Source organism: Squalius cephalus, assembly GCF_949319135.1.
Source record: "Squalius cephalus genome assembly, chromosome: 21".
Lineage (NCBI taxonomy): Eukaryota > Metazoa > Chordata > Actinopteri > Cypriniformes > Leuciscidae > Squalius > Squalius cephalus.
This window is the reverse complement of record NC_137142.1, coordinates 32084837-32110801: the sequence shown is the minus strand read 5'-3', so window position 1 is coordinate 32110801 and position 25965 is coordinate 32084837. Positions and strand designations below refer to the sequence as shown.

At 37.2% G+C, this 25965-nt stretch overlaps 1 protein-coding gene across 5 annotated transcripts in view; it reads left to right on the top strand.

Annotated features, from left to right (window-relative positions):
- ate1 (arginyltransferase 1) overlaps window positions 1-25965 on the top strand; it is an 82343-nt gene that overhangs the window by 43357 nt on the left and 13021 nt on the right. For all 5 annotated transcript variants that reach the window (XM_079854615.1, XM_079854614.1, XM_079854616.1 and 2 more), the window contains 3 exons: window positions 328-509; window positions 4242-4341; window positions 24255-24375. In XM_079854615.1, coding sequence (XP_079710741.1) covers window positions 328-509; window positions 4242-4341; window positions 24255-24375 — 403 coding nt within the window. The remainder of the gene's footprint in view (window positions 1-327; window positions 510-4241; window positions 4342-24254; window positions 24376-25965) is intronic.

Below are 25965 nucleotides of genomic sequence, written 5' to 3'. Positions count from 1 at the left end.
CCATGTTTTCTTTTCTAATGAATTATTCTGTTTCACTCTAAAGTATGCCACATGGATAAAATTGTAATGTTTCATGCTGACTAAAAAGCTCCTTTGGTAGGCCTCCCTTTTTAATGTGCCCTTTATTATATTTTATTTTATTATGGCCAAGTCAGACCAATATTGTCACTCAATTTGTCACAGAATTTCCTGTTCCTCACTCTAAATCCCCAGTTATTACCTGTTACTCTTGTCTAATGAAAAGAGGTAAAAGCCTAAAAAAAGAATACATTTCATTGTATAATATTGAAATCTTTATAATAATGATATTCCCTGTCTTTCTCCCAGGCTGAGACCGCTCCTGATGGTCCTGATGTGGGCTATGGCTCGTTCCATCAGCAGTACTGGTTAGATGGCAGAATAGTAGCAGTGGGCGTTCTGGACATCCTTCCCTCCTGTGTGTCGTCTGTGTACCTCTACTACCACCCCGACTTCTCCTCGCTCTCATTGGGCACATACTCTGCTCTCAGGTTTGTCTGTCTATAAATTCTCTCTAATCTTTAAGCGTTTTAGGCCGATTATGTTCAGACAGGTGTAAACATTTACTAATTAATAATTGGTCATTTATCTGACTTGAGTTGAAGTGTGAATCTGCTCGGACATCTAGTTTGAGCCAACATCCTTTTAGTTGCTTGCTTAAACCTTTAACCACTAGGCTACACTACCTCCCTACAAAAGTTTAACAGCATTAATGTTGCAGATTTTTTTCATAGAATTATTTTATCCTTGAAGACTAAAAGCACATTAATGCATCCTGATCTGCCTGTCTTTCAGGGCAGAATCTTGTCTCTGAATGTGTTTCTGATGGTTTTGCTGGTAGAGTTTTAAATGCATCTTATTTTTAAAACAACCATACACACCCACGGTTACAGGTCTATATTTCTTTGTCACACACATGTGTTTAAATATTTCACATGGGAGGCTCACCTGATTAGGTTACACTTAACAGGAGATGCCAGATGTGTGTGTGTGTTCTGAGTTTTGGGTGTTTGGAGGCGTCGGGAGCCTCATTCTCACCGAGAGAATAATAAAAAGAAGGCTAAGGGAGAGAAAGCGTGAGGGAGAAGTGGAGATTGTGCCGAGAGCAGCTGGTGTCAACCGCGGGGTCAGTGTCTTTGTGCTGTTGTGTGTCAGTGTGATTGAGTGAGACTGTCTGAGCGCAGGATGTGACACTGTTCAGTAATGTGTCTCCATGCTGCTCTGGACACTATAAATAATGATGAATGGCCAGCAAAGATAAACAAAATGTGTTTCCTCTGAGTTGAAACGTGCTGAAAATTCATTTGCACTGTTAATTCTGTCGAAATCTTTGTGTGTGAATCTTAAAGGAGAACTCCGGTAATTTTTAACATTGAGCTCATTTTTTTGTAAATTTGGAGTGCTGTCAATACAGAGAACAACGACAAAAATCGGTGTTGCCTACACCGTGTTAACCTCTTTTTAAAATGTGCACCCTGTTGACTTCAATGGGGCAAGTTTATATAAAAGATATAAATAAAAGTGATGTTATTTCAGCCAGCGCACATACCTGTATTTACATCCTGTTTTCGGTTGAAGTCCACAGTAGTCGATTGTCGAGTTCACGCGCATAGGTTTAGTTACCTATGATCACGCGCGTGAACTCGACAATCGACTACTGTGGACTTCGACCGAAAACAGGATTTTTTAACACTTTTATTCATATCTTTCACATCTACTGCAGTCAGATTCACCCGCGTTCACTCTGAAGGAATCACTCACATGACCTGTGCACTTGTAATGACACATCAAGGATGTTAAGAGGCTAAAAGCAGGTTTAAAACTTGCCCCATTGAAGTCAACAGGGTGCAAATTTTAAAAAGAGGATAACACGGTGTAGGCAACACCGATTTTTGTTCAAAATTTACAAAAAAATTTACAAAAAAAGAGTTCTCCTTTAAGAAAATTTGTCCTTGGTATATTTTAACCCCTATAAGTCAGAATATGTATAAATAAGAAATTATATTTTACAAAAATAAGGTTAATTTTTTTTATTTTTTTTAAGGAATTAATTAGATGTTTTTTTTTTTTTTTTTTTTTTTTACCCCCAAATTCTTATTACGGTTATTAGTCTGGACATTTTATCATGGTTTATTTGTAATTAACATTAATATCAATGGGGGAAATAAATACAATAATTTATGGTGAAAATATGCAAACACTTAATGGCCCTAAAAGTAGCCCCTTCATTTTAAACTATATATATATATATAAATATAAATATAAATATAAATATATATACTAATGTATCATATATGTATCAATATGTATAATTTTTTTCTTTCTTTTTTTCTGGGCTGAAATATGTCCCAGAAACCTTGACAAATTTAAATTCACCCTTCTAATCAGTATATATTTCTTGCTTTTTAGTAAAAAATATAATTAAAACATCCTTTAAAGAAGATACATTTACATTAATACCTTACAGTTAATTTTTTTAAGAAACTTGTATATGTTGTATTGTTTCATTGACTGCTATTTTGTTTACATCTTCAATAATAGTTAGACATTGTGTTGCTTAGATTCAGGAAATATGTTCCACACATCTCCTGCTCTGTGTGTGTGTGTGTGTGTGTGTGACATTAATATTAAGCAGACGTCTTGTCCGTGGTGAGCGCTTCTGCATAATTGGCTTGTGTGGGGGTGTCAGTCCGCTGAAGAGGAGATAATGGAGGCTTCAAACTGCTGCCAGCGCGAGCGGGTGGGGACTGGGGTTCAAATCGAGGAGTGGGGGGGACTGCCCTTTCTTTATGTCCCTCTTTCTTCTGTCCCTCTTTCTTTCTCCATCTTTTTTGTGAATGGGTTCCACAGCCTCTTCTTATCCGTCTCTCATTCATGGAGAGCCAGGCTTTGTCACCAGGGGATGGGAACCCGGGAACCTGGCAGCGACCGCATGACCTTCCAGCACCTCGCTGTTTGTCGTCGCTCCTTCTCCCTTCTCTGTTTTCCTCTTTCATTTTCCACTACTTTTATTTTGCTTTGGCTTCTCACTCTTCCTCTCTTTTTCCTGCAAAAAAAAGAAAAGAAAAGATTTCTCCCCCTAATTTTTGAAAAGACAGAGAGTATGAGGTGTACAAAATTGCAGAAGAAGAGAGAAGAAAGAGCAGGATTTATTTATGGAAAAGAGAAACATGTTTGTGCAGGGAATAAAGAGAGAACTGAAGAGAGAGAGAGAGCGAGAGGAAGTATAAATCTCCTCTATTTTTCCTCCTGTTTTTATTTTCTCAGCTCCCTTTTGTTTTTCTCCTCCGCTTCCTCTTTTTCAGCACTTCCAGATACACATTCAAATGGTTGTTTATGAGGAAAACAGTTGATCTGGTCCGTATGCAGCAAATCAGTTGATGTTTTATCTACTTTAAAGGGACAATTCACCCAGAAAATTAAAATTATGTCATTAATTACTCACCCTCATGTTGTTCCAAACCCGTAAGACCCTCGTTCATCTTCGGAACACAGACTGACACGGAAGAGAAGAAACTGTTGAATAAAGTTGTTATTTTTGTTTAGTTTTTGCCACAAAAAGTACTTGGACTATTTTAACGATGTCTTTACTACCTTTCTGTGCCTTGAAAGTGGTAATAACGTTGCAGTCTGGGGGGTCAGAAAGCTCTCGGATTTCATCAAAAAATATCTTAATTTTTGTTCCGAAAATGATCGAAGGTCTTACGGGTTTGTAACGACATGAGGGTGAGTAATTAATGACAAAATTTAAATTTTTGGGTGAACTAACCCTTTAAGCAACATATCCTAATGCTACACATTGTATAGTATAATTAAGGACTGTTAACAGAGAGTTATTAATCTTGTTTAAAAATCATGAATACAATTTTATTGTCAGTTGATTTGTTAAAAAGATTTAAATTTGAAGTGTCATATCTCTAAATATCTCTAAAATCCCTAAAATTACATACTGTTACATAAATGGAAAGAAATCTGTCAAACTACATAGACTTGTTTATCGGCCAATCAAAAAAAGATTTTTATCAAGTAAACAATTGATAGTTGAACAGTGGATATTTGTAGCATTAAAACAGCATTACATTCTCTTTCTAATGAGCACCATGTTGTTTCACGACTTGGACCACAATGCTCCTTATATCAAACTAACCGGAAAACATGTGCCTGTTTCGTAGCATAAACCATATGCCTGTAAAATATGATTTCTGCTCTCGTTCTCTCTGCAGGGAGATCGCTTTCACCAGGCAGTTGCAGAAGCAGTCGCCCAAACTCGCCTACTACTATCTGGGTTTCTATGTACACTCGTGTCCCAAGATGCGCTATAAGGTACGTCTCAACATCATCAACCTTCATTTCTGTTCATCTTCTGTTTGCCCTGGTTAGTATCATCTAACCTTGCTGGAATATGTACTGAGATGTCATACATTTTTGCAATGAAAGAAGACACCACATAGACGGGTGTCCATCCAGCATAATGCACCTCTAACATGTGCATCTACCTAAATTGGTTGCATAAATCCTGGTTGATAAGTTTTTCTACTTTGTTTCTCACTTTCAAAGACTTTTTCCCTTGATTGCACTTTGCTGAATCTTAAAACAAGATGCATCAAAAACAAGTCATTCTAGCAGGTGTAACTGTACACTTTCTTAAAATATAGTCTCCATCACACTTTCAAGATGAGGCAGGCCACAGTGGTTGTATAATCGGCAGGGTGAAGCTGAAGTAGACACCTGTTAAAGGTGTTAATCCTCTATCGTCCGCCAGCATCACACCTCTCCGCTCGGTCTGTTTCTCTCATTACTGCTCCCCAAAGACTCGTCCTGGGGCGATCGCAATGCCTCCACCACAGGAAATATCTCTTCCCCGCTTCCTGTCAGATGGTACAGTAGATATAGGAAGATCAGGGTTATTTTAGTTTGATGCATATACTATTATTATTTTATTTTTTAATTTTGACTGAGCTTTTATTTTTGTATTTTCAGTTTTTTTTAAAAATAATTTTAGTACTTCAACATTTTTAATCAATCATTTTTAATAAACATTTTCATCAACTTTAAGTTTTTCATCTAATATTAATATTTTATTTTATTTATGCTTTAATTAGTTTATATTTTTTGGTTTCCATTTTAGTTAACAATAACAACAATGGAGAGGAGTGAGGAAATGCCATTGAAAACGCCTTACCTCTTTCTTTCTCCTCTTTTTTTCTCATTTGGTGTGTATTTGAAGCCTCTCAGTACTTAAATAGCCATGAATGTCTTAGAATGTCATTCAAGAGGTGTTACCCATCAGTTTATCTTGTTCACTTAGGTTTGAGACACCTGCAACTCAATTCATTTGTATGTAACCATTTTTGCCAACCTATTAACATTTGCCAAAAATGCTACACTAGTAACACACCTTCATTTTATTTCCTCTTCTTTTTTGAGGACTTCCATTGGTGAAAAAAAGTTTAGTTTGAATGGATTGGCACACACTATATATATATATATATATATATATATATATATATATATATATATATATATATATATATATATATATATATATATATATATATATAGAGCCACATACATTTCTTAAAGATTTCTCAAAATTCACAAATCTTATTTTTACAGAATTTTGCAGTGTTTACATCATCCATGTACATCATTATTTTATTTTTAAATTCATGTGCACTTGTAATCTCTAATCAAAAATGTTAACGTCCCCTCCCCCTCGAAACAACATCTCTTCATGACATATGTCTCGGCATATGTCTAAATATCCTCCACTACTGACTGCAAACTAGCATTCAGATCTGCCTCCATTCAGTTAGCACCGCCCAACTTCCTACGATCTAATTCATTCCGGAAAGGATGAAATGAAGAATCAACGAAATTACATTTTTCTCATTCCAGAAGCCGTTTCATTTGGATATATGTCACAATAGGGAAGAAAAGCCTTTGCAACTTCTGTTTCATGCTGAGTTTTACGTTCACTCACTATGGGATTTTTTTATTTTTATTTAACTTTTTATTACATAATTTCAACATTGCCAACCTCAAGTTGTATGACAGCACAAAATGTTCTTAAATTTAGCTGGAACACTATTTTAAAACTACTCTGAATTGTGGAAAGCTAATATATTTGACATGCAGTGAACCCAGCGTCAGGCTGAACTGCAGAATTCATCAGCGCAATCTCAATATCACAATCGCATGCCTGCTTTTCAGCCCCTTAAGCCTCTCGGTGCAGACAGGCCATGGAAAATGTTGAGGTATGCTTCAGATTTGGCTCTGTTGTGTAGCTTATTGAGTTTCTGACACCGTTAGCTGTTCCTGCGTCGTGTTCCACAGCCTCGCACTTGGCTCGTAGTGAGTTTTCAGCATCTTTTGCGAACAAGGGACTTGGAGCCGTGTTCGAGCTCGGCCACAGGACTGTGGAGGATGACGGTAAAGCGGTCCAGCGGGAACTCTGTGTAAGTGCTTGCACAGGTGTGGCTGAACGTAAAGCGTGTTGGCCGTCGTTCGACTGAGACGAGGGAGATGTTGGGCAACCGAACAGCTGATTCTTATACGATAGGCGGAGATTGTGAGAGAGGAAAAGAATGTAAATAAAAGTGACGGACTGGCCCAGAGCTGAAGGCGAAGAAGAGGGAACATACAGTGTGCAGCTGTAGAAGCTATTAGCAGTTGAGGAAGAGGTCAGAGCTACTGTAGTTCACGGTGTCACCTGATAGTGTTATCGGAGAGGTAGACAGCGCTCATCTTTATTTAAACATTCCTCCCTTTAAAGGAATTGGAAAAATTATAATTCTATCATCATTTACTCACCCATTGCTTTGAAATCTCATTCTTGTTTGTGTTCAGGTCAAATATGGCTCCTCAAGAGACACAGCACAAAGTTTGATGTCACTGTCAAACCTGGCATGACATGCCTTGATGCAGCATATTTGAATTCTATGTGTTCAGAATATAGTCATATGGATCACTTTTATGGTCCTTTTTTTGGAGATTCACAGCCTCGATCCCCATTATGAAAAAGATAATACATAACATGGAGGAAAAAGTGTTAAAACTTGTCCATGAAGAGTTCACTTTTAGAAAGGCTGATAATTTCATTATGACTATTTATGTAATAGTTAATTTAAAATATTTAAATTGTCAAATATTTATATTTATTTATAAATGGCACCTATTTTGTAGATGAGCCATTATTATTTATCACAGCTCATTACTCATTATTTGAGATTTTTTGTTTTCATAGCTACAAAACGTATCTTTAAACATATCTATTAGCACTCTGTTGTATTAGAAACCATGACATGATTTCCACATCTCAAACCTTTGAGCATCTCTGCAATGCGGCAGTGAGTGTAAAGCCTCTGGGTATCTTAATTCACTGTGTTTCTCTGCACTGCAGTATTAGTCTACTGAAACGTCGTTCAACCTCAGGCTGGATCCTGTAGTCCTGGAAGTTGTTTGTGCGTCTGTCTTTCTCTCCGTTTCTGTCTTTGTTGGACTCTCTCAGTGGAGCCGGTTTCTGCAGCGCTGTGCGTGTGGAATAGTGAATAGATCTCGGTTGGAGCCCAGCTCTCGCTCTCTCCCAGCATAACTCTCACATCAGAGGATGAGTGCCACTCACCCCTCTCATTCACCTCCTGCCATTGTGCGCTGAGAGATTAGTCTGGGGTTAGAAGGTTGTCTGTTTCTCACCTACATCCAGAACACACTTTTCAAATCGCTTAATAAAGGAATAGTTCACATAAAAATGAAAACTCATGTCGTTCCAAATCCAAATGGCTTGCTTTCTTTCTGAAGGCGGAGCTTATTGCACTTTTCCATGCACTTTACAATAAAGGAGGACTGAAGCTTTCAAGCTTCAAAAAGGACACAAAAGCATCATAAAAGTATCAACTCGTACGATAGCTTTGTGTAAAAACAAAGGTGACGACCAAAAATACACAGATAATCATCCTCAAAAGATAAGTTAAAATTAGTGCTGTTAAATCGATTAATCATGATTAATCGCATCTAACATACAAGTTTTTGTTTACATAATAAATGTTTATATATTATTTTATTTATAGATATATATGTGTGTGCATGGGTGTGTGTGTGTGTATATGTATATACACATAACTCAGACATATCATTTTTGTCAATAAGAATGAATCCAATCTGTTTAAAGGAACTCTAAACATTGCAATCCAATACACATATTCGTTTACGTGTATATTACATGTATTCTTAACAAAACTTCAGGTATTTTTTAATCTGAACGAGAAAATAGTCTGATTCAAGTCATTTACATGCTTGTTTTTTTCCTGTTGATCAAATAATTTCAGGTCTACACCCTTTTAATCTGAAACTTCATTCAAATCCTTTGAGGTGTTTACATGAAGGCTTTTCAGCCATAAATTCGATTATAAACAGATTATTTGGGTGCATATAAACGTAGCTAATGAGTTGTGACCGGATCATTGAATCACTGAGTTAAACTTGACTAACAACTCAATCCGATTCATAAATGAATCATTGAATAAACAATGAACCGATTAATTTATACAATTCAAAAGAGTGATTTGTTCATGAATCTTCTCTCATAAACTCCTATGGATGTGTTTTCAGTGATGTGTTTTCAATGTCTTAAATGTTTGGTCTATTTCTCAATCATAGAGTGATTGTATGACTTCAGAAGAGTTGTATAAACTGTTTTCAAGATGCTTTTATGATGTTTTTGCATTCTTTTTGAAGCTTGAAAGCCCCAGCCACCATTGTTGCAAAAGAGCATGGTAAAATGTTCTCTTTTTTGTGTTTTGCGGAAAGATTTGGAAAGACATGAGGGTGAGTAAAAGCTGCTAGAATGTTCCGTATTCCTTTAACACAAAGGCATATGGTATTATTGTGGCCGTCCTGGAATGTCTTCTTGAAATTCATCTCGGTGTGTTGTTTCAGAACGACCCCCTGCACCTCTGCTAAGAGCACAGCACCCGCTGCGTTTCGTCAAAGCTTCTGAGCTCTCTCATGCTTTGCCCTGCTTAGAGCTCAAATCCATCCCATTAGAGCAGCTTCCTTCTTTTCAGGCAGGGAACACTGTGTACCCCTCGCTGTGTCTACCGGGAAAGCACACCGACTGTGTGCTGATGCAGATCTCTCAATGCAGCGTTCACATACGTGCTGGAGTCGATGCTTGTGTTTTGAACGTTGATGTGTATAATTGTTGGTTAAGTGCATTAGGCATGAAACATACTTTATGCACGTACGTATGTCTACATTGTCGTCATTTACAATTTGAAAAAGATTACTTTTTTTTTTTTTTTTTAGAATTATTTGGTTAAAAGATGTCTTTGCTGTCACTTTTGATTTAAAGCATCCTTGTTATTAATTTATTTAAAAACAGGAATGTACTTTTCATGTTAGATTATGGTAAGAGTACTTTTATCATTACAGAATATATTATTTAGTTGTTTCGGAAGATGGAAAGGAGCAGACTGTAAACCAAAACAACCAGACACAATGCCAAGAACTTTAACTGGCCTCCGTTTAAACTTCACTGGCCACAAAGGCAGTGGTCGGGGTCCTTTCGGGAGGCGGTACCCAGTGCCAGCTCCATTTCTCTTCTGCAGTCAAGCCAGACCGCCGTCCAGTTCGAGACGTGACTTCCTGGCCCTGCCGGGTCCATTCTGCGTCTGATCCTCTGATGGCTGTTTGGCCCTCGACTGTGCCCGAGCTTTCAGGCTTCTGAATGTGTCTAATGGGGTGGAATGAGCAGGTCTGTGGGGTTCTGGCGAGAGAAGCTTCCCCTCTCCACCCTCCCTTCACCTGCCTCCCTCTCCATCCACCAGGTGTTTCTCAAAGCTTCCTGTGAATTCCACATCCAGGCCAAAGGAAACAAGCGTCTGAGAACTCTGTATTGGGGTCGTCTTTGTATGTTTGTGTGCGGGCTGCCGGTCATCTGGAGAGGCTTTTCATTCGTCTTAAGAGCCCCTTGCCGCAAAGTCAATGTAGGAAACCTGAGGATTTTTCAGTGGGTGAAATGGATAATGCTTGCACTGTGCTCAGGCCAACCTTGAAGCAAATGTGGCACCATAAAGCATGCATACGAATTTCTGATATATACAGTGATTTTAATGTGACTTAAAACATAAATGTTTCATTTAATTAGATTTTGCATGATTGGAAGACCCCAGACCCTATGAAAGGACCTATGTTTGGCAGGTATGTTTCTTACAGCTATGTATGGACTTCAGTAAAAGTCCCTCTAGTGTAGTCAAGAGGGATTGCGTTTATGCTCTCCTACACTTCTTTGGTTGACTGTAACCTTTCATCTGGGATAAATGTCTGGGCCAAGAGCTGACAGAACATTTAATGAGTTAATTATCATGCATTAACCTGATGAATGCATTATAAAGCAACTTACGTCAACACACTTGCAACTTACAAAAGTCAATGAATCAATTAAAAAAATGAAATGTTTCTAAGAATCAAAGCTAAATATAACACTGGAAAACATGAACAGATGTTGTCTTTTCTGGTTTAGCATGCTACAAATACAGCTACAGAGTAAACCAGAAAAGTCAACATCTGTTCATGTTTTCCAGTGTTATATTTAGCTTTGATTCTTAGAAACATTTTGTTTTTTAAATTGATTGACTTTAGTCGGTGCCTCCCTTTTAGTCGGTTCCCCTGCTTTGCGTGGGGTGATGTTTGTGATGTTGCACAACATTTTATTTAATGTTGCTTTCTTTGTATTTTAGGACCAAGAATGTTCCCAAGTGTCTGTTCTAGTTTTCCTTTGAGTTGAAGTGAGTTTCAGTGGCATTAAAGATGTGTGTAATCTGTAGAATGATGGTAATGCTATGTAATTTAGGTTAACTGTGTGGTTATTGTTTATTTTAAGGTTAATTCCTTTACCTAAAATAAAGTTTAGTAATTTAGTTTCCATTAAATAACAAGTAGAAATGGTGCAGGACAGAGTCTTAGAGCTAAAAAGAGGCATTGATGTTTTGGACGTTTGGATGTTTCTGAAAATTCAGCTTTGATCAGATATTTCAGATAGAAAAAGAGTTATTTTTTAAATTGTAATATTATTTCACAATATTACTGTTTTTCCTGTCATTTTGATCCAGTAAATGCAGCAGGTGAGCATAAGAGAATTCTTAGGATATTGGATAGTTATAGAAGATAGTGTAGTTGTAGGTGGTGTCAGATCTTAGGAACAGTTTTGTACCTCCTTATGTAAAGTCTAGTGTTTTCAGCGTGCTAAACCACATGACAGACTTTTACAACTCTTTTCCATTGAAAAGAGAAGCATTACTTTTGAGAATCAGGGTTCCCACCGTCATGAAAAAGTTGGGATCTCCAGGTCTTGAAAATTCTTGTAAATTATAATCTGAGAATTTCAGCACAGATTTTCTAGTTATTCTCAGCGCTAAAATATTTAATCGTCTAGAATGGTCTAGTGAATACAATTATTGTTCTGTCCATCTTTATTTTAGTCTATCTAGAAGTCATGGAAATTGAGTGATCGAAAGGAGTGGGAACCCAGGAGATTGTGCATGTGGTGTTTGAGTCGTTGCATCGCAGCACAAAAGACCTTTCTCATCTAATCACTACATCTCTAATTTAGAGTCCTCATCCTGTTTGCTGTACGTGTTTCTGTGTCTCGCTCTCTCTGCTCTTGTATAAATCCTCAGGAATGCCGAGGCAAGTGGGAACAAGTGCTCTGTTTCTTGCTCTCTCGCTCTCGTCACCTCTAGTGGAGTTGTACGTGTTTGCTTTGCTTGTACACACATGGTCACGCATGTTTGTGTGTATTTTTGTCAAGCCATTGAATTAAATAAACTCAAAACCAAACTACAGTTCAGTTCGTGTTGACAGAGATATCTCAAAAGAAGCAAAAAACGTTCACTTGGTGAGCTGCTTACTGCATTTTTGTTTGAATGCTCTAGGAAAAAACACGGCCTAGGTTTCGAGAGACAGTCCTAGTATGATCCACTTTATCTTCAGCTGAAGCCTTTTTTCTGTATGCTTGCAGAACCCAACCCATTTCAACTTTCATCATGCATGTAAACTCTCTTCAAACTCCTTTCTTTACCGTCTCTGTGCCCGTCCCATAAACCACACCATCACGCCATCATGAAGCGCTAAATGAAACGATAGGAAATGAGGGCTTGAAATGAAAGAAAGTGGTCTGAGAGAAAAATAAACAATTACCACACATTTAGTTTGGCATGTTCTGTCCTTTCTCCTTTTTTCTCCTCTTCAAAGCGCCTTTGAAGCGTGCTCTGCTCTGCAGCGTAATCTCTTTCACTTGTTTTTCTTTCATTAATAAGCCACGGCGCTGTGGAACTGTCAGTTAGCCGTTTAAATGTGGTCCACACTTTCGTTACGTGCTGTTGAGATTGGATTTGTGATTGTGGTGCATGTCAGGACAGGGAAAAGACACAAAGATTCCAGCGTCAGGGTCTCACTGCCCGTCCGAAATCATTTCTTCAGGCTTCTGCAAGTAGGATCTTGTTAGCGTAGGGCTGAAATGTCAAAATACATGATCTATCGTAAACCGCCGATGTACTAGCTCCTTTTTTTCCTTTTTTTTTTTTTTGTACATTTAGCTTGGACAGTTCACCCCAAAACCCATGGAGATTATTAAACAGATCCAAAAAGCATTTTTGGGTGATACTGCACTAATTTGGCAATTTAAAATGGCTGTTCATGAGCTCTATTCCCCTCTTCACTCTATTACCGTTTAAAAGGCAAAGTCATGCACCCCTGAAGCACTAAACCACCTCAAGTGCCTTTTTTTACCTCTCACTTCTTCAGTAATGCTCATGAGTCCAGCGCCCTCCCTCTTCGCCTGATTTTCAGCCTTCTCCAAGTCCACTGTTGGCTGCCAACCTGACAGAAGTTGCTTTTTGATTTGGTTCAACTGAGACCACCAACAGTGAGGCATATGAGGGGAAAAGTTTGTTTGAATTGGGGTTTGTTTCTTCTCTTTTCTCTCTCCCTTCTGTACGGTGTAAGTTTTGACATCAGTTGAAGCCAGCACGAGGGTCTTGTTCCAATTAGTACAAAAATTCTCACTCATCTAGCAAACTCTTTCTGTCTGTGTTGGTCTTTGTGGCGTGCACTACTGTATTCGCTATGCTGTTCTTTTGAACTTTCTATTCATCAAATCAAAAATATATATATATCACGGTTTCCACAAAAATATGAACATCATGATATGATATGATAATCATAAATGTTTCTTGAGCAGCAAATCAGCATATTAGAATGATTTCTGAAGGATCATGTGACACTGAATACTGGAGGAATGATGCTGAAAATTCAGCTTTGATCACAGGAATAAATTACATTTTAAAATGTTAAAATAGAAAAAAGTTATTTATAATTTGAATAATATTTCACAATATTATAGTTTTTACTGTATTTTTGATCAACTAGTCTTGAAGGTAAACTAGGGTTTTTTTTTTTTTTTTTTTGAAGTCTTGTAAAAGTTTTGACGATTCATTGCCATACAATAACTTGTGATTGAATGAGTTAATTTTTCATGTCCATTACAGTGTAAAAACACCTTAATAACTCTTAAGAAGTTCATATCGAATGGATGTTTGATTTTCCCTTACGGTTTTGTAAACAAATATTGCACAAGGGTAGAATGACATGATTAATGTTATTTTAGTTACTAAAATATTTACAAGTGCTTAATATATTCCTCTTTTTGGCCTTAGTCCTCTTTGACTGTTTTTTTTAAGACCCCAGGCAACCTGAATATTATTTTATAATAATATAAAACAAAGGCTTTGCTTTTTTAGCACACAATAAGCCGTGTTTATGCTTTGGCTGGAGTGTGGCATGCATTCAGCAGTAGCTGCTCTTTGTATGGTTTGTGGGTCTGTGATGTGGGTCGATGAGACACATGAGAGTTCACATAATGCGTTTCTGCACCGGAAACGCATTAAAATGCACATTGCATTTGCTTAAATTAACTTATATGAAATTTAAAGTGCATAATGATTGTGTTTTCTCAGATATCTGCGACAAGCTTAATCGCATGCATATTGTGCATCCCTAAATAATAAATAACCCACATTCATGATGTCCATTCGTTTAGCACGTTGACACAGTGTGGTAATAGAGGCGACGTGTTTTATGTGTTTACATTGAGGCCCTGATTCAGTGCACTTACCCCTGCTCCCCCCCATCAGGAGCGTTGACATGACGACAGACCTCCGAGGTCAGAGTTGAGAGGTCGGGTCAGACGATTTAGTCTCGGCAGTGAAAGAGAGAAACGATAGATGGCGGGGGAAGGGGGTTCGGTGAGGGAGGTGTGAAGGTCACAGGGCTGGAAAATGAGAGTTTAGATCTGATGTCAGGGTGAAAATAGCCAGAGTGGCCCAGCTGCCAGTGCACTGTGTTTGCCTTGCCATTAACTCGCCCTTGGTTTATTTTCAGAGCCTTGGATTCAGCCACTTTGTCTGAGGTGACAGGGCCTCCAGTCCTTATAACATATAGCACACGTTGATATATAGAGCGTGGAACAAAGAGCAAACAAAACAAATGGGCTATTTTTTTCCTGTACGAGGTTTGAAATGAAACATGGGATTCTTGTGTTCTGCACATGACATGTTTTTTATAAATCATATTACTGTTATCATCACCTTCTAAATGTGTTCTTTTGTATACATTGCCATTCAAAAGTTTGGTTTCAGTAAGATTTTTTAAGAAATTACTACTTTTATTCAACAAGGATGCATTAAATGGACCGAAAGTAACAGTAAAGACATTTATAAAATTGCAAAATATTTGTATTTAAAATAAATGCTTTGCTTTTGAACTTTCTACTCATCAAAGAATCCTGAAAAAGCTGTTTTCAACATTGGTATAAGAAATGTTTTTTTGAGCAGCTTATCAGCATGTTACAATGAACAGGTTCGTCTTTTTGGTCAAAAACGTCAAAAACTATCCGACCAATGAGATTGGCGCTTTTGTTCACGTGTCTGGAGCTTCTGAAGTTACAGTAAAACACAACTTGGGGGCGCTCAAACACAAAACGGTCTTGCCGAGCACACATGCGTAACGGCGAAGAAGATATACACCAAGTAGCGTCTACACTGCCGGGAAGAAATAAGACGAGGAAGATGCAAGGCAAGATGATTGTAGAGCTGCTGGTCTCCTTGGTGTCGGAACATAAAGAACTATATGACAAACGTGACAGCGACTACAAAAATCTTGATAAAAGAGAACTGTTATGGAGTGGTTTCTGTTTTACATTAAGCGCCATCTAATGTCAGGGAATGAATTTGCATGTTCACTCGGCTCATCGTCAGCGAAAATCGCTTGGGTGTGAACACAAAAAACACGTTGAAAAACGCTGGCGAATAACGCGCGCCGATATTCGTCCCGGTGTGTAGGGCCCTTAACTCTTACTTATTTTTTATCAAATAAAAGTAGCCTTTCTTTTTCCTCAATAAAACCATAATTACTGCTTATTAATAGTTTGTAAGGTAGTTGTTAAGTTTAGGTATTGGGTAGGATCAAGAGATGTAGAATATGGCCATGCAGAATAAGGCATTAATATGTACTAATAAACAGCCAATATCATAGTAATATCATGCTAATAAGCAACTAGTTAATAGAGAGATTTGGACCATAAACTAAAGTGTTACAGAAACTTATTTCAAAAATCTTGTTTTTTGGGGTTTTTTTTGCACAGTTTTGCACAAACACAACATTTTCTTCAGAAAATGTAAAAATCTGTTATTTATTCTGTTGGAGAATTTTTGTATTGTAATAGCTTGTTTAAACAATGTGCAACATTTGCTGTGTTTTTACTATCAAATTCCTGTCAGATCGTAAACTGTATTGCAGTTGTTGTTGTAGGATAAAACGTGGCTCAAATGTAGGGCTAATTTCCATACCAGCTTTATATTTGGGCGTGCGTCTAGTAAGCCGGATCAAAGATGTCTGGAGTGAAAAGCACTTAAGGAAGGTGAGTGTTAAGGCTGTAAGACCGCAGCGCTTAAGCCAACCCCGCCAATAAACGCCAGGAGAGATAGAGAGATAAAATGAGGCCCGGGAGGCTGTGCCTGTAAAACGCTGCCCTCCGAAACATGATCCTGTAAAAATATTTTCCCATCATTAAGCTGTCATCCACAAACCCCTGATACACAGCTTGGCCAGGCACTACGAGTGAGCGTGTATTTGTGTGTGTGTGTGTCTGTGGAGGCATTAGTTAGCAGTCGGGACGATGTATTTATTTGAATTCTGTCCCTTGGTAATGTGTCGAGTGAGGCGAAACGACTCGCCCAACTTTGTGTGTTTAAACTGCAGGTTTGTGTAAATATCTGAATTTTGAATGTGGTCCGACGCTCTCCTGAGGACTGTCGGCCAGTGTGTATGGTACTATGTATGCATGCCATAGTTTAGTATGCAAAGAGAGGAGGGATTCTTTATTTACACACGTCTGTCAGAGAGCACCTCTCCTCTGCCCATTTACAAAAGCCTTGTCGACCGCTGTTTGTGTGAGTGCATGTTTACATGTGTCATTCAGCGGCGTCTGCCCTGATGTCAGCTCTCACAGGGCGGTCTTGCCATCTGTGCAGCGTTAGTGAATGCCAGAGAAAGTTGAGATGAGGCAGAGATTAATAGAGAGTTAATAGAGGGTCAGTTTGAGGAAAAATAACAGGGTTTTCTTTCTATATATATATAGTAAATGCACTAGCTGACTAACTGACCTTCATCTTAGTCCAGGACTAGGGTTGGGAATCACAATAAATTTTCCGGTTCGGCCTAACGATTCCAGTTCTGATTATGGTCTCGTTAAAATGATTAAACAACTATTAAAAAAATAGTGGTAAGTATCGTTTGCATTTTAACGGTTTCGAATCTGCTTATTGATTCCTAATTTCGATTCCAATAAGGTAAAAAAAATTGTAATTCACATTTATTTTAAGTCTTATTGCAAAACATTTAATTGTAGCTGAATATCATGAACAAAATTCAATAGACTAAAAACACTTACACAAGGAACTGTTGCCTATGGTTTGAAAATACCATAGCAAAAACAATTAGCCTAGCTAAAATAAATTAAAGACAAATAAACACAGTAATTAAAAATCGCAACAAATAAATACAACTGAACAAAGATATACGATTTAAATAAGGTGTTTTAAGGTTTTCAGGTATTTTGGTTCAGAAACTAATCAAATGTAAAATAACACTGCACCTTATAATTAAAATTTATATTACAAATATAGTTACAAAAGTTATTCAGTCAAGAATGAGTGAATTTTCTCTTTGTCTTTTGTTGTTTGATTAGTGATATTATAGAGACGACAGCAGGAATATTAGGCTACTGTCACTTTAAGAGCTGCACGGATCCATTCAAGCGCGAGACGACTGCACACACACCCAAAGCGCGCTCACAAAAAAGAGATTTTAAACCAGTCGATACCCATCCCTATCCAGGACAGCCCCTTTTTTAGTGCTAGCTAGATTTGAAAAACCTTTTGCATTGATGACTTATTTTTGTAGGCCAATTCAGAAGTTACTGTAGCATCACCCTGGTTCCCTCGGCAAAAAAAAAAAACAATAGGTTTTTCCACTTGCTGTTAAATTATTGCGGAAAATAAGATGTAACCTACAAAATTATGATTTTCTACAATTTTTTATTATTATTTTTTTTTCTTTCGAATGAACAACTTTTATCTATTTTTAAGCTTAAAGGTGTTCTCTGGAGGTGAACTTTTAAATCTGTTTTTTTTTTGTCGCTAGCCTGACCAAGGTCTATTCCCTACGCAAACACTTCTAGCTAGCTAAATTTCATGCATGCAGTTCCAAAATGTCTGAAACATGCAAGTGTGCATTGCTTTCTAAATGTTACTGCAAGACTCACTGTAGTGGGCATTAGCGCAAACGTTTGACATGTTTATGGATGCTGCCTGAATAGTAAGATATGGGTTATGCAGTCATTTGAAAGGTACTCTATCGACCCCTTTGGCAGTAATGCAAAACAACAAGCTTGCTTTCTCGTAGGGTTTGACACCTGATTTCAATTCCGCCTCCTTAGCACTTTCTGACTCTATTTCAGATGTACTTATCAACTGTGTGTAACCTGCAATTTAAACAATAGGCACAACATGGCAACTGTGTTTGCTCTTTGTGTGTATCTAAAAAGCCAAGATAAGACACCAGTGGGTGAAAGCAAGTGTGCACTTGTGTCTGTCAATGCACAGACCTGTCCTTGTTCCTGTGTGTGTTTGCCATTATGTAAGAAGGGATAGGCCAGGCATTGTTCGGGACTATAGAGCAGGAGGGACTGAGAACAGCATGGTAAATGTTTAGACAGGTTGCAGTTGGAATTCATGACTGCAGTGAACACACTTATTTTTTATTTTTTACTGTGTGTACTACTGTTACTATTGCTCATTCTCTGGGTGAGGGGTTTGTTCAGACACCCTAACATTGTGTCTGTGTCTTTTTGCATGGTCTAACGCCACTCAGATTTTCTTCAGAAAAATACTGTATCTAGTTTCTCTCATTGTGTCTTTTCAGCCTGTAGGTGCTTATGAATACTTCTCAAAAAAAAACTGAAATGGACCTCTACAGAGGAAATAGACCCCAGATGTGCATGAAATCCTAGTGAATGGCGAAAAGCCGACATCCCGCCTCTATTTAGACCCCCTCGGTTCGCAGTGGGAGGGTTTGGTTCCCTCCGTGGCCCACAATGGCCTTTAGGACCCAGTTTGTGGTTCGATCTGGATTTGACTTGTGTGTTTAACTACTTTTTATGACAGAGTTACACTACTGAACAAAAGTTTGAGATAATTAAGATTTTTTTTAAATGTCTTTTTTGAATACATTTTAAAATGCAATTTAATCCTGTGATAGCAAAGCCCAATTTATATAAAGAACAGAAGCAACAGATTTCAGAAGGATCATGTGACACTGAAGACTGGAGTAATGATGCAGACAATTCACAGGAATAAATTAGATTTTAAAAATATATTACTGTTTCACCTGTAGTTTTTATAAAGTGAACACAGCCTTAGTGAGCACAAGGAAAACATTCCAAACTTTTGAGCGGCTACTTGGCAGGGCTGCTTTGTCTGTTCTTCAATTTAAACTTTGAGAGCATAACATTTATCTTGGTAAAAGAAGTTCTTAGAATCTAGATTCATAAAAAAAAGCAGTAAAAGTGGATTACATTAAAGTATTTGTAATGACTTTTAAGATCTGTAAAAAAATGTGCTGTTTGTTTTCTGTAGGTCATGGCTGACTTTAAGGCAAAGAGTGTTCTCCCCAGATCAGCTTGTGTAGATGTCTTCACTCCCCACAGCGAGAGTTGAGGTGTTGTCTTTCACAGAGATTCCTAGCCAGCAGTGAAGTTGAGGATTTATGCCCCTGATTAATTGCTTTTCTAATAAATCTCAGGTATGGACCCTGCGGCGCGCCCCAGCCGGTGGGGTGGAGTTTTTTAGAGTACGTGGAAATTCGTTTTATTCCCCTCGAGACCCTCTCATAGAAGATGCAAATCTGACATTATATTACAGTTAGTGTTTTCACTTTATATAATATCTTTTGAGCATTCATCATTTTATGGTAGATTTACCTCAGAATGCACAGATATATAAAAAAATATGGACTACACCAGTAGTCGATTAACTATTATAATGTTTGGTGGCCATATTTTAAATCCATACTTTTTACTTTTGGGTTCGTTTGAGGGTTTTTTCCCCCGTTTTTCCCCAATACTTTCAAACTATGCTCTATCAAGCCAGCATTCAAAATGTGTCTTGACAGATGTTCCTTTACCAGTTAAACACTTTATTGCAGTATAATTCAATTCATTTCATGTTATTTTAATTCTACTTAAATTCAAATTGCAATTCTGCATCCGGTTTGCTTTCTCAATTCATATTCAGATCAGGACTTAAATTTGAATTTATAAGTAGTATCTCTTGAGTAACTAGAACTTCACAGTAAAATGCAATAATATATATGATCGATTAGAGAAACATTATACAATCACGATCAAAACATTATAATTTACAATTAAAAAAATGGATATTTGTTGTGGGAAAACACAAGCCCCAGTCACAAATATACATTGTGCATCCTTAAATTAAACCAAAACATACCTGCATGTCCATGTTTCTTCTCCGTCTTGGATGGTTTTGTTCTAATCCAGTCCTCCATGACGTTGCATCTGTCATTGCCACATGCTTTTGGAACTTTCTGATTTCATCTCTGATTTATTATTGTGTATTTGTTTTAAACGGCTATTCATGCAACATGACGAAAGGTGCTTCTCAAACACAGTTCTTGTTTTCTTTTCTTTATCCTCTGTATTCCTCACTATGGTGATGTCAATGAGCCTTAGCGAGTGTGGGCCGTCTGTCAACATTACCTTCATTGTCGTGTGAAAGCAGGTTGGCAGGAGGACTTGAAGACGGATGGCGCTGTGTTCATCATGCCATTCTTTTAAACAAACACGGGAGTGAGAAATGCAGACAGAAACACACGGATTAAATTGGTTTCAATTTGTCCTTTTAGCAGTCGCAGTTCACTTCACTGTGCTTATGAACTGATGTTGGATCAGAGCTCGTACCCTCAGACTCTTAACCACATCCTGTCTCAGCAGAAGACAAAAGTGGCTTTGGATCAGCTGGAAAGAGTGGGGCAGAGAGCATGTCGTTTCTTGCCATTTTTTTTCTTACCTGGCCTTCAGCCTGTGCTATCACATCCTCCTCTGATAGCACTTTGCTGAGCTAGCGGAACTGACAGATTTATGGATGCAAAGGTAAAAAAATATGTTCCACGTGGTTATTTTTTGCTCGTTTGGCTTTTTTAGTTGTTTTTTAGTCTTCAGCATCCCATGATACCCTCTGCTATCATTTTAGATACAGGCATCAGCTAGATCAGTTTACCAGGAGATTTACAATAGATTTGGAAACCAAATCTTGATTTTCTAGACGTTCAGTTCTTTTAGTGGTTTATGGAACATCTGCATTGTTCTGCAGATGTGGACAGAATATCTTAATAAAAATAAAAAAAAAAATGCAATTAAAGCAGCTTTATTTTCAGTCAGCTATGTACAGTAAATGCACTTTTACATAGTAACTTTTTACATAAATGTATTGAAATAAGAAACAGTTATTTTGAATAATAATACTTCACCTTGGTGAGCATAAGAGACCCAAACTTTTGAATGGTAGATTATATTCTGTAGAATTAATGGGGACTGTAGTTTACAAGACTCAAACAGAATGCAAAAACATCATAAAAGTAGTCCGTATGACTACATCCGCCCTAGTTCTCCATGAGTCATTTGAACTATTTGTGCATTACTTCTTTTATGTCCTTTTTGAAGTTTGAATGCTCCAGTTCTTTGTAATTGCATGGAAAAGAGTGACAGAATCTCGTGGCAAAATTGTTTGCCTTTGTGAACTATATATCAAACTAAATGCATTAAATGCAAACTTGCAGTGCACAAAGAATTTTACAAACATTGTCCATTTTTTCTTCCTCGAAATAACTTAAATACTGAACCGTTAAGGAACTGGAGCTTCGGACATGTAATCATTTAATGTTTGAAATATCCCTTCCTTGATTTGAAAAGCAAAGTGTTGGTTACATTTCGGTGTGTCTTTTAAACTGGCCATCTTTGGAGCAAGCACTTGCGTGCAAACACTGAATCTTTGAGAGTGATTTGGGGACAGGCTATGAAGAGAGAAGGCCTTTGGTGCGGCGGTGAGCTCAGCCTCGAGACTCGTGGCCAACAGAGCCGTCAGGGAAGTGGAACAGACTCCGAGATAATGACCAGCCAGACTCCATCTCTCAGTCTCTTAACAGTCTCGTCTTAACTCTATGACAACCTTTATCCAAGTGTCTTCTGCATGAACCGTTCTGACTCCCCCGAGATCACAGGCTTCTGTAAGTATGTGCTAACTACAGTGTTTCCGTACCGCGTTTCTACAGCGCCATGGTAAAATAAACATTTTTCCAGAGATGTAAGCTCGCAGTCTGAATTATGATGAGGTATCACATGTATCGTTACGTATCTCCATTGTCTTCACTGGCTGCACTCAAACAGTGTAGCCTGATTCATGAACAACATGATTCGTTTAATGAATTTGTCAAATATACTGTAAATGTATACAAGATGCATTAAAAACACACATCAACTTTAGCCATCTAGCAGAAAATAAGCATGCAGTGCCATTTCTCCTGAACTGCTACTGTGAACTTGCTCCTACTATTCTGTTTCTACGGTCATCAAAAGTGTCTGAGAATAATTTCCCTCATCGTATTCCGAGAAAAGGTTTGTTTCTCAATGGCTCCAGACCTGTTGGAACAGGCAGAAAGTCCCTCATTGATGGCAGAAAGCATGTCCAGAGGGCAGTTACTGACATCAGCCCCTTATTGCACACTTCATCATCCCACCCCATGCATCTCTCTGTTTACATGCAGTTGGACATGGTTGTATTAGTAGTCCATATACAGTTTCCATTTTGCAGATTTTATTACAGGTAAAGTAGAGTAATAATTCCTAGATCTGAATTCATTATATTTTAGATCTTAGAACAATTCACCAGGGAAGACTAATAGCCTTAAATACACTCTGAGATAGAGTGCACCATACAGTGGGGAAATCAACCGCATTAGACCAAATTTGCTTACAATTTTAATATTTACTTATTTGATCAGTAATGATATCTGCAATTAAGTCTGCTGCACAGATGAGTTTCTGGTGTGTGCTCAGTGTCTCTTGCAATTAATTAATTAAATTATTCAAAAAAAAATTTTGCATTTATTTAACTGGCTTAAGATCATGTAAGGAATAATGTACATCCAGCTGGTTGTTATCGCAGAATAAACCAGAATAACATACCACTGGATGACGAGATTGACCAATCAGAATCAAGTATTCCACAAACTTGTGTAATAAAAAAGACACTTTTTTTCTTGATTTTTAGCTTGACTTGTTAAATGTATCATCTGGTTGTTCTGGTCTTCCTGGTTTCCCCTAAAAATGGACGTTGCATCAAGAGCTCTTGCATGTACCAGCAGCCGAGATTCACTTTAAGAGCATGATCGCAAGCTGCACATTTAATTTTTGATTTGACATTTCACTCATCCAAAGATCTGTAGCACATCTTTCACATTAAAGGGGTCATCATATTCTACACTTTTGTTGCATTTTATACCTTTCTCCCTGAAGTCTATTGTAATGTTCTTCAAGGTTTCTTGCACCAGAACCGTTGTGATTTAGCTTTGCATGACCATTATCCACCTGCTCTTTGACCCATTTTGCTACTGTACCTTTAAGAATTTTCTATGCAATAAGACCTTTGTGATTGACTAACCCCTGCAACCTGCACAGCCCTTTTGGTTTTCCATTCATTTGAAAAGAGAACAAAAAATCCTGTTTTTCATTATGTATCCATCTATAATTACTACTATACTGCATTTTTTTTACAATTACGTGGTGTTTTACATATTATGTCCCTATAATGCAGTATTGTACACGTGCACACGTCTGTCTGCAGGCTCGAAAGCAAACAAATACTCTTTCATTGCTCAGTGACCCTTGCTTGCTTGTCATCGGACTGCTCTGAATAAGTCATCTCACTCTTTAGGGCTCTCCGTATAGTCTGCTGATGACAGAGTGATGAACACGAGTGTGAAAACCTTTCCCTCACTACCCATCGAGCATATCGCCACCCCTCCTTGCCTTGCCCAACAAAATGCCTTTTATTTTCACGTTCCACAGGGTCCCTCGTTCCCATGCTGTCCGTCTTGTGAAAACAGGACACATAGTTTCCACCGCGGGTTAATGAAAGACGAATCCTGTCCATAATGGTGGGACTTTCACAAGGCTGCTTCTAGTTTGACCAAATACTGAACTAAACCCACATAATCTGCACGGGCTTTAGTGTGTGAGTGCGTGTCCGTAAGTTCGTGTCAGTGCACTTTTGCCTTCGCCAGAAATAGCTTAATTGTGTTTGAAGAAATGCAGAGATCTGCACTGAGGCGTTTGCTTGTTTACACTGCGGTCACAATGGTGTGTGTATATTTGTTTGGCTCTGTGTGACTATGCGTAGTCTCCTAAAAGACACGCAACTCAAGGCCTGAGAAGGCCATCTGCTTTCCCCCTCTTTTTCTCTCCTGGTTTCCCTCTAATCGACAGCATTCGACATACCGATGCACTGACCGAGCTCTTCTTCTTCTTGTTTTTGCATTCATAGGGTCAGTACCGGCCTTCAGACCTCCTGTGCCCTGAAACGTACGCTTGGGTGTCCATCGAGAGATGCATTTCCCGCCTCGAGATCTCCGCCTACTCTCGTCTGAACGAGAACGCTCAAGCAGGTTAGCCTTCAGTGGGATTATTAAACACTTAACATCAAATCCATCTCACAAGAAAATGTCAGGTTGTTTTTAAAGTTTTGGTGTTTTAATGGTATGTTTTCTCACTTAATTATCATTACTGCATCTGGACGCTTTACTTTTGACTGTAACTCATTTGTTTTAACATCATTGAATTAGTGAGTTTATTTTTATTCATTTACATATGTTTATATATTTATGTTTTAATTACAATAATAAGAATTTTTCAAAATTAGTTTAACAAAAAATATTATTATTATTATTATTATTATTATTATTATTATGCCCTGTTTTAAGACTAAAATAAGCTAAATATAATTTCATATTTTCTTTTGATTTTGGAATGAAATTTCACCCTAAGTTTTACATTTTATATATAAATAACAATACATTAAAATCATATATAGTAAAAATGATATAGTAAAAAAACAATAAAACAATAAAAAATATATATTATAATATAGTAAAATGTTAATTTAATATAATATATATAATTTTTTATTATGTTTTTGCTTTTACTTTTGCTAATTTTAATATAAATTTATATATATATATATATATATATATATATATATATATATATATATATATATATATATATGTGTGTGTGTGTGTGTGTGTGTGTGTGTGTGTGTGTGTGTGTGTGTGTGTTTTAATTACAATAATAAGAACTGTCCTTAATTTTAAAAAATTAGTTTTTAAAAGGCTATAGGCTATATATCATTTAGGCTATATATATATATATATATATATATATATATATATATATATATATATATATATATATATATATATATATATATATATATATATATATATATATATATATATATAAATTATATATATATATATATATTTATATATATATATATATATATAAATTATATATATATATAAATTATATATAGCCTAAATGATGTATGTATGTGTATATATATATATATATATATATATATATATATACATACACACATACATACATCATTTAGGCTATATATAATTTTTATATATATATATATATATATATATATATAGTAATATGTCATTAATGTGTATATATAATATTAATGATATTTATATCCTATTTTTAGTAATATATCATTAATTTATATATAATTTGAATGATATTTATATCCTATTTTAAGTCTAAAATAGGCTTTATTTCTGTAAGCAAAATACAATTCCTATTATTTTCACCCTGCCAGGTTTTTGGCATATTGTGAGGTTCTGTCACTGTCACCTGTTCTGTCGCACAAGTTCAAAAAGATCCTGTAGTTGAACCTCTAAACTCTCAAAACACATTGGCAGTTCTTCCCTTTTCCAGAGCCAATCTGACAAGACCTGACAAAGTTTTAGGTCCAGCCAACCTTTCCCTAACACAGCTGACTGCGCTTATCAAATGCTGTCTGTTTAGTGTCAAAATTGCATCAGGTTACTGGACTCTGGGTCAGATCGAGCGAGCTCTGATGGAGATCCATCACCACAAGTGGGTTCGGGAACCAGTCCATTTGACCACGTCATGACACTTTACTATCAGACTTGCTAATCAGTTTGACAGATCGGTGGAGTCTG